Below are 15,057 nucleotides of genomic sequence, written 5' to 3'. Positions count from 1 at the left end.
ATTGTAAAAATTTATTGCTGTATACAAAAAACTGTTTCTTTTTCTGTTGGTCCTAGGTTGTTTCGCAAGTTAAATTATTTGATGCTCTTGTATTTATTTTTTGTATGTTGTAGTTAAAATTTAATTTAATATTTGTCTTTATTTTATTCTAACTACATACACCTATCGATAAAAACACATAACAATATGTCGTCACAATTTTTCAGAAGTTATTATTGAATGAACATCAAACCTATCTCGGATCGTTACGGTTAAGTTAAGTTTTTTTCATTTTTAATTTGTTGCAACAGAGAGGGAAAACATTTTTGAGGAGGTAATATGGGAGTCTAGACATTTACAGGGCTTATGACCTGTCATTGGCTGGTTTAAGTTGCCACTTTACACACAAATTTAAATATGAACAACTATTTAGGGAAAAAATCCAGCCAGACTGCAAGCATTTGGACATACTCAAAAAATTGTTATGTTTTTTTCATTTAATAATTTTAAGAAGGCCTTAAACCTTTTCAGTGTCCTGAAAAGGCTTAAGGCCTTCTTCTGTACAAATGAAGAGCGTGTTTTTTTGCACAGTAGATGAACACATTAAAAAATATAAATATAATAAATTGTGATCTAAAATTTAAGGGTATGTGTTTCTTTTACATGTTTGTAGTTTATCAAGCTACCCATATCATTCTAGAATTAGCAGAATAAAATCAGAATTATTTGTACAAACACATAAAGCCACAAAATAAATAAAGAGCACACACCTTATTTTAGGGTATATTTATAACACACCTCAGTGATAAAATGTTTGCATTTTTATGTAATTCACTATTAATCACCAGTAGCTTTATGAACACATAAAAAAACAGAAGGGGATACACCTTCGTTAAAAAGTATAATTCACACATTAAGATTGTACTAACTAGTTCAAGCGGTCACAATGCTTTATTGCAGTTTAATTAATAATAATCCAATTATAAAAACAGATAAGAAAACAGTGTTTTCAACAATCAATGCATAGGCAAAGAAATACGCCGACTGCCGATATTGACATATAAAATGAATGTTGCCAAAAACATCAAAATTTATGTATTTTTAAAAAATGCGATGATAAAAATAAATATATGTTTATTTGGAAATAACATTTTTTTATTGTCCTATTTGAAACCAAACTATTTGTTTTATGGGAAAAAATATTTTACAGCAATATATACGTATTGAATCTAAAGTCTCGCAAATTTATGAAGAATGGAAAAGCGCTTGATAACGTTGCTACAGAATTTATAAAGGTGGATGGTGAAATGTATTTTTTTCACTTTACAAGCTTTTCAATCGATATAAAGAGGAGGAAAATTATTCCCTAAGATTAAAGAAGGACTGTTGTTAAGCCTCTATACAAAATAAAAGACTCTAGGCCAGTGTTTCTCGGCCTTATTTATGCTATGCCCCACCATAGTCTTTTCAAAAGTCAGATACCTCACTGGGATCATTTTTTAATTAAACAGCAGGTAAATTTTTTAATCATATTGTAATATGTTTGTAAACATATGAACCCCTAATGAAATTAAATAAAACCTATTCTAATACATATATTGTAAATGAAATTATTACAAAACACAAATTGAAATTGTAAATAAGTAAAATAAAATAAAAATGAAAACAATTATAAAACACAAGTGACAATTGAAATTGAGTACAAACACACACATATCTCGACGCCTATTTCATGATTGAATTCAGTTACGCTTGCTACAAAGAAATTTGATGTCCGGATCTAACTTAGTTAATTTCATTCTTAGGTCCCCTTTATACCTTTATTTGTTATATCCAATCGATTTCGTTTCTTAATGAGTATATCGCATAGGGCGCTAAAACCACATTCCACCAAATAAGATGAGGGAAAGGTAATTATCATTTTCTGGCATGCAAAGTAATATTATGATATTTTGTTAGTTTTTTCGCAAGAAAATCCATTTCATTATTCCTGTTATATTTAATAAATTTGTAATCGAACCATCATTTTGCATTTCTGAAAGTTCCTCTTGATACAGTTGTTCATTTGAATTATTTACCAGCATTGGTTGTGTCAACCAAATCGGAAAATTTATTTCCTTTAAATCAGCAAATCGTTGTTTATAATCAGTTAATAAGGTTTGCAGATGGTCGAAAATAACAAGTTTAGCATTATCGGTCACTAAACAAGTACAATTTTGTACATCTAAGGCATTTTTTTGTATGCCCGATGAGTATTCCCCTTTATGTGTGGAATGCCGACGTGTCTCTTCTCTGAAGCATGGTGCCCCACCTCTGAGGCGTTATGCCCCACCGGTGGGGCATACACCCCACCGTGAAAAACACTGCTTTAGGCCATCTAGGTAAGAATGCAGAAATTATAGCGCTGTTGGCAAAATGAATGGTAGAATACGAAGAAAGGTGATTCAATATATAGTGTGGGATATACAAAATGGCTTTATAAGTGGAAGAGGATATATGGTACAAATATTGGCTTTGCGAAATGACAGAGAATTTTCTGGCTAAACACCAAAAGCATTTGATAGAGTTGTCAAAGAAATTGTGTCAGGTTTTATGGGAATATGGAGAGAACGGCAACCTGATACGGGGTATTGCGTCACTGTATAAGGTCAGCACAGCATGTGTGAGGGTAAATGGGTCATTCACATGGTGCGTGGACATTTCTAAAGAAGTTAAACAGAAAGGTGTAATGTCACCATCACTGTTATACGTATACATCAATAACTACATAAAAGAACTTAAAATTTTAATGATGGGACCAAAAATGTGTGATTTGAGTGTCAATTGTCTTTTGTATGTTGATGATGCCGTGCTTCTTGCTAAAAACAAAGAAAACCTGCAATCCTTGGTGACAAAGGTCTACAATGCACGTAAAAAGAGCAATTTTATGAAGAACGTTGATAAGTCTAATGTGACGATTTTTGAAATGAATGAAAGCATGGAATTGATGAAAGACAGAGGATTACTAAATACTTGAATATGTCATGAAAAAAAGTCGGAATAATCAGCGTGCATGCATAAGAAGATGTATAAATGTAGAGGAATTGAGGTCTGTATGCAAAGACAGAGTTCTCTGCCTGCCCCCACAGAAACGACGTGATGGTTTTTTTGTGTAATTAATTTATTTTAGAACATTTCGAGGTAAAATTACAAATTAGAGATAGCTTCCATATTGAGCACTGTTTTGTAATGTAACATATTACAACAGAGATGAAGAACATTTAATAGAAGGTAATATACCGATTAAAAATAAAAACCATACCGATTCCCGAGTGATTCGCTCTTCAAAGAATTTCAAGTGCTGGATATTCATCAACAGTATATATTGAGGTCAGTAGCTGTCACACATCTCAACAGGGAAAAATACGCAAGGGTTTGTCATGTTCATAATACTAGACACTCCAATAAGGATCTGATTCTACAGAGAGGAGTTAATACTTTTTTGGCTCAAAGGTAGCAATATTATTTAGGCCCGAGGGCTTATAACGTTATCCCAGATTCGTGGAAATGTGGTGGGATGGCTAGGCTGAGGAAGGTTTTGACTGCATTTTTAATTCGTATTAGTCGGAGGGAGTCAGAGAAATTGTTGTCCGATGTAGAAGGACGTAAGCTGGTTTCTTGTTTTACTAGTAATGACTTAGGACTTAGGATATAGATATTTTGGTATTATTTATGTTTTATATTCATTGTTTACTTTTAATACTGAAAAAACACACATTATGATAAAACTGTAATTACTTTTCAATATTATTATAAATTACATAATTTACTGCCTTAGAATGGGGAAGCTATCCCTAGTTAGGCAGTTTAGATGAACCAACAGCAAAAATAAAAAATATGTATGTTTACTTTTGCTACTTAATTAATTTTTTGTATAAATAATTACTTGTAAATTGCTGTAATAAATACCTAAAATATAAATAAATAAAAAAAAATATAGAAGTCTAGGCATCTACAGGGCTTATGACCTATCATTGGCTAGTTTAAGTGGCCATTTTACACACTGTGTAACATTCACCATTCTGCCGATATTTGAACATCTATATTCCTTCAAATCTTGATGTTGATGTTTGTGAAGTTAAAAAGCTGAAACCTTTATTTATGCGGTTTTTTTTAGATGTTGTAATGGTTCTCACCTGTTCAGAATCCATGTCCTGCACTCTGCCATGTGTAAATGTCAGCTTGAGGAGGAAGATCATCCTCATATTCTAACTTTCCTGTCCCCACCCAATAAACATGTTTCAACATTTTATGTAAACATGTAGTTATAAATGATTTAGTATTAAATAAGTAAGACATATGTAATATTAAGTACTTGCACACTAACTTATATACAGAGTGTTCATTAAACCCTGTCACTTCTGAAACCTTGATGATCAGTATGAACAAGAAGACATATTGGCACATTAAAATATATTTTTAGAACAAATAAAATTTAAAAAAATTGAATATCGAAAAAAGCAAATAGTTATTTACTTCTGCAGGGGTGAAACGAGGAGGGGGAAGGGGGGAGTCTGATACTGCGCCACTACCATTTGTTATTTTTTTTTTTAATATTTGCTCTAAATATTTTTCAAAATATGCTAATAAGTCTTCATGCACATACTGATCATCGTGGTTTCGGATGTTACATGGTTTAAAGAACACCCTGTATAATGCTAATAAAATCTGAAACTCGACACATGCTAGAACACCCCAGTTGGGAGGTGAAAAAGCCAAAAAAAAAACAAAAAAGAAGAGGTAAAAATTTAAAAAAAATATTCATGTGGCAATACTAAACCATAGACTAGAATTTAAAAATCAAAATAAAAATATTGTTCCAATTTTAACGGAAAACTTTTCGGTTACATTTGCAATATTTACATGTCAGATTTTTATTTTGAGAATTTAGAAAGATATAAACTTAATAGCTATATGTGAGTGAATAGTGTATTTCAGTTATCTTTAAATTAAGTTATTTTTCAGTTACGTTTTAGTTCAAAATAAATCAATGTAAATTAAATCCCATAACATGTCTCAATCAAGCGTCAAAAACATGAAAGTCGCCCCCTTGCGAATGTCCGAGCTTCTGCCAGAAATATTGGCGATGAAGCAAATGCAAGATTACGAAACGGAGGCAGGATACAGTAGTTCCCCGGACCGTTCTTACAGCGACAGCGATATTATGGATCACAACCGCGGCTTTTACAACAATTACAACAGCAATTACAAACCTGACATTACTTACCCCGGTAACAAAATGGCGAAGGAGGCTGTGAGCTCCGATAGCCAGTACAGCCAGACATACCCGAATGAGTCTCAGTGCAGCGCGACAAAAGGCAGGCACGGAAGGTCCGGCGCAGCCACGCCTGTCCAAACTCCGAGGAAATGTAGGAATACCAGTTCTGTGAAGTCTCACAAGCTGAAAACTCCCAGGTCCAGCGCTAAAAAGAAAACCCCTCACATGTTCAAAACCAGTGCAAAGAAATCTACACCATTTAGAAAGTGTTTGAACTTGGAAAATGCTTTTAAGTCGACTACTAAAAGTGAGTTATCTCTTGAGAATATTTTATTTATTTATTTTATAAATTTATTGCATAAAATTAGTATACATATTAAATAACAGGGAATCTATATAAAACGAATTAATTAAAAATAAAAACGGAGTGTTTTCTGTTTATGATAGTCTCCATCTAACATGGCTCAGCCTGTTCTAAGATGGAGATTTTTTATCTTTTAGAGCATAATCTGTGATCGATGTATTATTACTGTTTTTTTAATTTTTACTGTAAGCTTTTTAAAATCATTTTTATGTTTCTGAAATTCCACTCGTCGATGCGCTTTGTAGCTGCAAGACTTTTTGGGATGTTAGCTATCATATTATGTAAATGTTATCAACTATCAAATATCTAAATTTAGTAAATGAGGCCTAGAATTTCAACTGTCCATGCGCTCAGTAGCTGCAAGACTTGTTGTAATCTAACTTCTATTTTTACAAATTTGTTTTTATTTCTTTTTTTAATGTATCACTTAAACTCTAAACTTCTTTGTCAAACAAAAAAAATGTAAATAGGGTCTAGATTTCTTACTGTCCATGCGCTCTGTAGCTGCAAGACGTGCTGTAGTCTAGCTCCTATATATCATAATTAGAGACGAGGAACTAGAATCCCGACCGCCCATGCGCTCTGTAGCTGCAAGACGTGCTGGGATATTTATTTATTGTACAGCGCCCTTGAGGTGATTTTCACAAAAATGGCGCTGTATAAATTATCCAAACAAATGTATACTAATAAAACAATAACATAAAAAAATAAAAAAAACTAAACTACTTAATTATAAATGCTCAGCTAATCAAATGTAAGAAATTAAAAATCGTTATCATACTAATGTAAAGTATATAAATATATATTACTATTAATATTTAAAGCATTAACTTTGTGGTCAAACATTTTACTAAATGTTATTAAATATTTGGATATAAGCACTTACCGACTTTTATATGTCTACCGATTTCAAGACGTACCTGTCTCTTCGTCAGGACACCAATTCAGCCAACATGTAATATTGCAAACAAAAATATAGGTAAATTATTGCTGAATAGTAAAGAAAAATATAGTTTATTAAATAATTCAGGTGTTTACCAATTGAAATGCAATTCTTGTCCTTCAGTTTACGTTGGAAGAACATCAAGAAATTTTGATATTCGTGTTAAAGAACATATGAGGTGTCTTCTCCATAATAATTTCTCCGAATTTGCAAATCACCTAATCAATTGAAATCATGACTTTAATAAAAATACAGGAGTTAATATCTTACAAACAAATAATAAAGGGTAAAAGTAATTAATATGGAAATATTTTATGTTATACACTAGGAAAGGTTTAAAAAAATAATGTTCTTTTGATCAATAATCAAACAAACTTTCAATATAGTCCTTTATACGATGTTCCACTGTAATGGTCACCCTATTAAACCTATTAAGCTTAATTAACATATTACAACAGAGATGAAGAACACTTAAGAAAAGGTAATATAGAAGTCTAGGCATCTACAGGGCTTATGACCTGTCAATGGCTGGTTTAAGTGGCCACTTTACACACTGTGTGACATTCACTATTCTGTCGATGTTTAAACACATGCAGAAAAAATATGCAAAAATTTGCCTGTTGATGCCGCCGTCAATTAATAAATGCTTTGATAGTGTCTGGAGTTAATTATTGTAATGGTATCTACACAGGTCTACCAATGAATAAAATGACTCGCCTACAGTATATTTAATGCCGCAGTGAGTCTTATTTTCGGTATCTCTAAGTTCAATCATATCACTCCACTACTTCAGGAATTACACTGGCTATGTTTTCCACAGAGGGTGGAATACAAACTCTGTTGGCTTATGTATAAGTCACTCCACAACCCTGCTCCGGAGTATCTCAAGGAACTATGCATTCCAGATGAACTAGCTGACAGGCGTCTTACCCTTAGATAAGCTATGCCTACGGCGAGAGAAAAAGTCATTATATTTCTATGCAAACAGCGAACTGAATTAGGTTAATTTGCAGTCGCAGGCCCTATGGCATGGAATGCTCTCCCAGCAGAGGTCCGAAACTGTGAGAGTAAAGTGATGTTTTGGAAAAAACTTAAAACCCACTTGTTGTCTAAATCATTTGTATAAATCCGTAGTATGTGATAGCAAAATAAATTGTTTTACTTAAAATTCAAATTGAAAAGTTTCAATTAAATTTATTTATTCATAGAATCGCTTTGTCAAGCGCCCTTGAGGTATTATATGTATTACAAAAATGGCGCTATATAAGTTATCCATAATAATAACAATAGCAATTAACATAAAATAGAATCATAATTATTTTACTTATATGTTAACATGTTTCCCTATTATGCATAATATCATTTAAGTATAATTTATGGACATATATATATTATTGTACTGTTAGCCTATATTTTTTCATTTTCTTTTTTCCCATTTAGGTTCTTTGTTTTCTGCTACCAAGCCTCCACCTCCGCCAGCTCACAATCTCACTGGACATACCTTGAATGAAAGTTCTAACTTCCTGGTCCCCGCACAGTCGCCCGCCTTGGACGAAGTCTTTGCATCCGCTCTTCACATATCCGATGAAAAAATGACCGCTCCCCCTCCCGAGAAAACAAATCCGTTTGCCTCCAAATTCAACATAGCCAAACCGCTGGATGTTTTCGCCACGCCCAAAAGCAACATATCCTCCAACATGATTTTAAAGGGATGCAGAGAAAATAATTTTGCTACTCCGCACAGAACTTTGGACATAAGCGGGGTCCACAAGTACGAAACACCCTCGACACAAAATAGAATCATTTCACACAAAAATCAAAACACTCCACTTTTGCCGATCAAAGAAAAAATTACTCCCTCCCAACAAGCTTCAGTCAAAAAGACGTGTCTTTCGATCCGAAAAGACAAAGAAAATATTCACATCAAAACCGGAATGCAAAAAATGCAAAGAAAAGGATTATTTTCTAGCAATGAATATGACATTAACAGTGCAAATAATAAATTATCAGCTTTAAAAGAGTCCCAATTTGGTGAACCAGATCAGAAGAAAAATGATATATTTTTAAAAGATCTGTCAGCGAATAACATTCTTCTAGAACATGCACACAGCAACCATGATAAAAAAGTAACAAACGACAATCTGCCGCGATATTTAGCTTCGAATAATCATTCAACATCAAATCAAACTCCGCAGATAGAGGGCATTGTAAAATCGACACAGCCAATCAACCAAAAAGAAAGATACACAAACGAAGTTGTCAAAGATTCAACTTTGGAACTACTCAAACCGCCGAGTATTTTCCCTCCGAAGCACAATAGAGAAGTGTTGCCGCATCCTGCACAGAACCACTTGCCGAATTCCATAGATAAAGAAAATGATCTAGATAGGCTCCTGGTAAATAAAAATATCGAACCTAAGCCTACCCCTCAAAGGGTTTCTATTTCAGACAATAATTTGCGGCCTCCTAAAAATCAGTTTCGGATGTTGACCATGAAAGGAAAGCAATACACAGTTCTCGGAAAGATTGGCGCCGGCGGTTCCAGTGAAGTATTTAAGGTAATGATTTATAATTATTTGCTTTAAAAAATAATGCTGTTAAATATTGCAACGCCATGCACATGTAACTGCCGAATCAAGGGCTTTGTGAATTAAGGCCAAAATGCCATTGCTCGCCAATTTGCCCGCTTCATGTTGGAGTGGGTTAAAACACATTGTGCATTAGATTTACAACCTTCAGCTTAACGCGGCTAGTGTATTTTGTAACCCTTAATGGTGACGCAAGCGAAATATCTCACGTCTGGTACAGTGTAACATGAGCATCTAAAATATGTTTTACTCTCAATTGAACATACTGCCTAAACTGAATAGAAACCATAACTCTTTTAATTCCACATGATATCTTCTCACAAAACTTATCCCTATTCGCTTTTTTTTCTCTTAAGAATTCTTTGATTTTATCTGGCATTATACGGATAATAATAAAAATATAAACTTTATATTTGAAGCACTAACTTTGTGGTTATTAATAATAATAAAATAAATAAAAACCACTTTGTTTTTAATCACTAATTATTATTATTTTTTTTTTTTGAACTTCAGATATTTCTTAATTCATTACGTAAAGAAGTAAAATGTACTTTAGAAATAGAAAAAGATAAAAAATGAAACTTTCTTGACTTGTCTTAAACAATTTTAAAAAAAAATCAATATCCGTACCAAAGTAGAGCCCTAACCGATAATTTATAAAAACAAGGATAAAACAAAATTGTTCAATTATCCGTTCATTTAAAATGATTGATGAAATTGGTTTACTGTAGGTAATGGACCCCACAAACTCATCCATGTTTGCTGTGAAGTGTGTGAATCTGGCTGTAGATCAGCCTGTGGCCCAGGGATATGTGAATGAGATCAAAATGCTGCAGCGGTTGCAGGGCTCCGACAGGGTCATCACCATGTACGACTAGTAAGTGTTCGTTTCATTTATTTCTAATTTATGTGCATTGTATTTTAAGTGCGTCTTTTATACTTTTTTTGGGTGAGTTGGTGTAAGCACTGGCTAAGTATGTGAAGTTGAAACTCCCCCACAAAAAAAATCAACATATTTATTGGGCAAGGATTTATTTATTTATATTTATTGTTGTGCTCACAGTGCTATATTGGTATAATACAATATTATTACAAAAAAACATAAACCTAAATAAACATATAACTTATATAATATACTTGGTACACTTCCACTTATTTATTTGACATTAAACTTCATGCTTGGACTTCACATTCCTTTCTCAAAATTGTCCTCTCACAAATATTATAATCCGTGGATAACCTGTCCCTTCAGCGAGTACGTGGAAAAACAGAAGATGCTGTACGTGCTGCTGGAGATGGGAGACGTGGACCTGTCGTCCCTGATGAAAGGCTACCGGGCTCGGGAGAGCCACCTGCCATTGCCTCTCCTCGTGTTCTACTGGACAGAGATGCTCTCGGCTGTCAACCACACACACAAACATGGTAGGGACACATTCTATTATTCTGAAGTGTGGGGGTCGGTGCGACCTGCATACATCTATTGTGATGGATCCCTGACATCCTGAATTTGTAATGTATTTAACTTTTACAGAAAAAAAAAAGATATTTTCTTTTTACACCACAACAGGCCAGAAGGCCCAATTATAGTGGTGAAGTACAGCACAGAACAACCCAGGCTTGAGAAAATCAAATCTCACTGGGAATCGAACCTGGAGCCTTCTGTGTGTGAGTCAAGCATCTTAGTCATTACACCATGGAGGCCGCCATCATCAAATTAATAACCTTTCCGAGCCTGAAAAAAAAGTGAGCTCCTAAACGGGTACCAGGAGTACCTCAGCTAAAATGCTATAAATATTTATTTTTAAGGTGGTTTTGCACTGCAATACTTCACTGTCCCTGGATTGGCCCCTGAAGCGTAATACTAAACACCTTACCTTCCTGTAACACATGATTGTGATATCTTCCATCAGGTGTGGATTAGGGGATTGATGCTGATGAATATTTCCAACAACAATGTTTATTTTGAACAAAAAAATAATCACTGTGCAGGCAGATATTTAACTCGAAATTGATTCACTTTCGAAAGTTCTCAATAGTGCAAAATCATTTTTACTTCTGTCTGCATCGGTACCAATCTAGCCTGATAAAAAGTAACCTTGTTTTAATGTTTGTTTACCCAGGCATCATCCATTCCGATCTGAAGCCCGCTAACTTTCTGCTCGCCCACGGGCGCCTGAAGCTGATCGATTTCGGCATCGCGTCGTCCGTGAGCGCTGACGCCACCAGCGTATACAAGGACGCCACGGCGGGCACATTTAACTACATCAGCCCTGAGGCCGTCAGCGTCGGCACCGGGGGCCGGGAACCCGTCAAGGCGAGGCATTCTTGATTATCTTACATAACTAACTTTGTATTCTCGATTAAGGTATTTTTATTTAAAGAAATGTATTTGTGTTTGCAGATCTCATACAAGTCAGACGTGTGGTCCCTCGGCTGCATCCTCTACAGCATGTTGTACGGAAGGACGCCCTTTAGCCACATGACACACATCCTGGCGTTAGTGGCAGCCCTGTCCAACCCTAACCAGCCCATCTCCTATCCTGAACTGAAAGGTATGCCCCTTGTTCCTTTATTGCATAGATAACAATATCACAATAGAGGTAACCTCCTATAACACGGTGTCTGTTATTGATTAATGATAAGGTAAGTATTAAGTAACCTCGAATGCGGTCAATGTAAAACTAAAAATTTAAGTGATTTTTTGTGTGGAAAATGTCATACTACAAAATAAAAATTAGTTTTTATATTAAAAATATACAAAAATATAGATTATGTTTAAAGATGATCTAGGGCAGGGGCGCTCAAACGGTCGATCGCGAGTGCTTTTTGAGTTGATCTAGAGAAAAAATATCCAAAATAGAACTATTCACAGATTTTGTTTTAGTAGGTAGGTAACTAAAACAATACCCTACCTAGATGACAATCCTGCTTCACGCATACTTGCAGCCTTTCAGAGTTGTTTGATTATAGTCCACCAATATCATGGTAGATCGCCAGCAGTTTAAGTTTGAGCACCCCTGATCTAGGGCAACAATAGGGAAATATCACATTCTACAAATTCCGATAAAAATATGTGAAATGGATTTAGAACAATTATTCTATTTTCAAAATCAATATGGATACTGTAAAAAAATGTTTTCATTTGTCATTTTTTAATTAAAATAGTTAAAAATACGCCTTCATGAAAATGCGATATGATTTATCGTGATATCGAAATTCAGTTTCGTCTACAATGTTTGGTATTGGTCTCTTCATACAAAGTACATATTTATTTATTTTTATACTTTCTATACGTTTACAATTCATACACATATAAGGGCGGGCATATTGCCTTAAGGCAATTTCTTCCTACCTACCCAAACCGTTCGGTTTGAGAAAATTAAAAGTACATGGACATATTTTAACAGAATACAATTTTATATAGCAATTTAAAACAAAAATCAACAAAAAAATTCACACTTATAATTTTATACAAAAATTAAACTGGAATAATAATACGTCAAACTTTAATGAGAATCATGACGTATAAGGTGCGTGGCCAATGCGATAAAGCATTTTTGTGTGAATTCAAAATTATTTAAAAAAATAAATATTATGCTCTAAAGTATTTCATTCACCTCATTTCACCTCATTTCAAATCAGACCGGTCCACCTGTTTTGTTTTGAATTTTCCCCTTAAACTGACTGATTCCTGGAAAGTCAGTTTGGTGGATATAATTTCGCTAAATAATTTATGTTTATTGCACCAAAAAAAACACCGCGTTTAGGCGATAATTAAATGTATCAACATATTTTGCATCCCCAAATCTTTTTGATGTGATGTAAAACTTAATTTTCCATCTTTTGGAAATAGTCAGCGATGGAAAAGAACCCTAAAATTGAGGAGGTTAAAAGCAAAAACACCACTGTCCATGACCTCAGTTTTTGGGAAGACTAAAAAACCAGTAGCGAAGAGACTATTTCTTTTATATTCAATGTGTATATTTTGTCAATGGTCTTCCAAAAAACAGTGTTGTTTTTACTTTTAAACCCCCCTAATAATTGTAAAATCACATTTGAAAACTATCAATATTATACTCAAAATATTTTTTAATAATACATTAACTCCTGTGATTTTGTGACAGGCATTCCTCCTGTATTAATGCGGGCGCTCCGCTGGTGCCTGAACCGCGATCCCAAGCAGCGCCCCACGGTACAGCAGCTCATGGAGCTGCCCTACATCAGGGGCTCGACCCACCCGCGCCTGCCGCTGCCCCTCCTGGCCAAGGTCCGCGCCGCACTGACCGACGACGAGTGGCGCACCCTCGCCCAACACCTCGACGACAACTGAACTGCAAAGGTGTCAGATGATGGCCATTTTCACTGTTGTTCCAGGTGGCCGTTGCACTAACCTCCATATCGTGGGTTTAATAACTTCAACTAGGTAACTTCGAATCAGGATTTTTGAGTTAACCACTAAAACACATCTTTGTATCTTCTTCTATGAATGGAAAACTGGTTACCAAAAACGTATTTTTAATGGTTAGCTTAAAAATACTGATTTCGAAGTTACCTAGTTGTAGTAATACAACATACGGGCTTAACATATTTTGTATATATACAGTAGAGTCTCGATTATCCGACCTAAACCGGCCGCGACAAGGTCGGATAACACAGAAAATGATAAAAACGACATGATGTTACATAATTTTATTTGCCATTATGAAGCCATCACCACAACTTTTAAAGATGACAAAACGGCAGAAACGAAACAAGGAAACAATGCGCAACACGTCCTCTCAGCGAAAGAGCTACTAAAGCTCTGAGGACTGTCGCCTGGCGCGCGAATATAATGCGTGCAGTCGGGTAAAGGAAAGGGGCATTGCCCCGGTAGGTCGGATAACTCGGAAGGTTGGATAACCGAAGGTCGGATAACCGAGACTACTGTAATATAATAGAATAGAATAGGCTAAGCTAAATAAATAATATAATTTTAGCCTATTCCTTAACTGAAAGTGCTGTCTGACTTTTCTTTATACAAATGCTTTCCCGTACTTTCTCCCTCGATTAAAGCACTCATCATACTCCTGTCCGCACCTGATAACAGTTATATAATAACTAACGTTTCGGGTGTCAGTCCAGAAACATGAAATATTGTAGCGCAGAACAACCTTTTCGACCTTCCCAGGAATCGAACCCGGGACCTCAAGCATGTTAGGTAAATGCTCCAACCACTGCGCTGGAGGCGGACTTATCTCCACTCGATTTCCTTATTCAAGACTTTTACCCGAGTGTAGCCATCGAGTCGAAAGCGCCTGTCCAAGATTCTTGTTCTTTTTCACAATGATAGCTGTATTCTTAATCCGCCCGGACACAGGGTCATGAGAGCGATCGCACGCTATGGTTATCCACAATTGGCGTGTCCCTATCGTTTATTTTTAGGAGTCATTAATATTAATATTTTACCATAGAGAATCGGGCTAACAGTTTTAAAGGTTTTTTAACTTCAAAATTTCATTGTTCCTGGACTGGCTGCTTTTGGTTAACTAGTGCAGTGCCTTATGCACCACTGGGTGTGAAAAGGAAGATGATAATGCCATCAATAATTGGTAATTTGGAGATACGCACATAAACTTTAGTGTAAGAAAGGAATGGAAAGGAAAAAGTTACTAAGCGATACGTAGCAACTTTACAGAATAACCAATAATATTTTTATTTTTTTTTACAAGAAAAATCTTCTCATATGTACTTATTTTTGCGTGATTCTTGCATAATTTAAATAAAAATTTAGAACTCCAAATTCTTTATTAATATTAAAAAAACAAACTTTAATTGGCTCTTCTGTAAAGTTGCTACATGTCGCTTGGTAACTTTCATTTCCACTGTCGATATTGGTTTAATTCATATTTCTACGTGATTCGCTGCCGTAGCTTTGACACTGGTTGTC

At 34.9% G+C, this 15,057-nt stretch overlaps 2 protein-coding genes across 2 annotated transcripts in view; one reads left to right on the top strand and one right to left on the bottom strand.

The window, feature by feature from the left end:
* Nucleotides 1-5,504, bottom strand: part of G9a (histone-lysine N-methyltransferase G9a) — a 29,914-nt gene extending 24,410 nt beyond the window's left edge. Inside the window, exons 1-2 of the mRNA XM_088224187.1 lie at nt 5,246-5,504; nt 4,155-4,235 (exon numbers count right to left, since the gene is read on the bottom strand). The gene's annotated coding sequence lies outside the window, so the exon portion shown is untranslated. The remainder of the gene's footprint in view (nt 1-4,154; nt 4,236-5,245) is intronic.
* Mps1 (dual specificity protein kinase monopolar spindle 1) lies at nt 4,776-14,125 on the top strand. The gene is made up of 7 exons (XM_088224189.1): nt 4,776-5,543; nt 7,984-9,101; nt 9,863-10,008; nt 10,384-10,553; nt 11,252-11,445; nt 11,533-11,683; nt 13,256-14,125. Exons 1-7 carry the CDS (start codon nt 5,030-5,032, stop codon nt 13,459-13,461), a joined length of 2,499 nt encoding a protein of 832 aa, XP_088080315.1. The 5' UTR covers nt 4,776-5,029; the 3' UTR covers nt 13,462-14,125.
* The last annotated feature ends 932 nt before the right edge of the window (nt 14,126-15,057 follow it).

The sequence above is a fragment of the Micrasema longulum genome, unplaced genomic scaffold, assembly GCF_059751315.1.
Source record: "Micrasema longulum isolate JH-2025_06_02 unplaced genomic scaffold, ASM5975131v1 h1tg000271l, whole genome shotgun sequence".
NCBI classification, from domain to species: Eukaryota; Metazoa; Arthropoda; class Insecta; order Trichoptera; family Brachycentridae; genus Micrasema; species Micrasema longulum.
This window is presented reverse-complemented; position numbering and strand designations above follow the sequence as displayed.

Excerpts from the sequence above, each read along its gene's own strand:
- Mps1 (XM_088224189.1), top strand. The coding sequence starts at position 5,030 with ATGTCTCAATCAAGCGTCAAAAACATGAAAGTCGCCCCCTTGCGAATG. Across the intron at positions 9,102-9,862 it reads GTTCCAGTGAAGTATTTAAG|GTAATGGACCCCACAAACTC; the intron begins GTAATGATTTAT and ends GGTTTACTGTAG. Across the intron at positions 10,009-10,383 it reads GTCATCACCATGTACGACTA|CGAGTACGTGGAAAAACAGA; the intron begins GTAAGTGTTCGT and ends CTGTCCCTTCAG.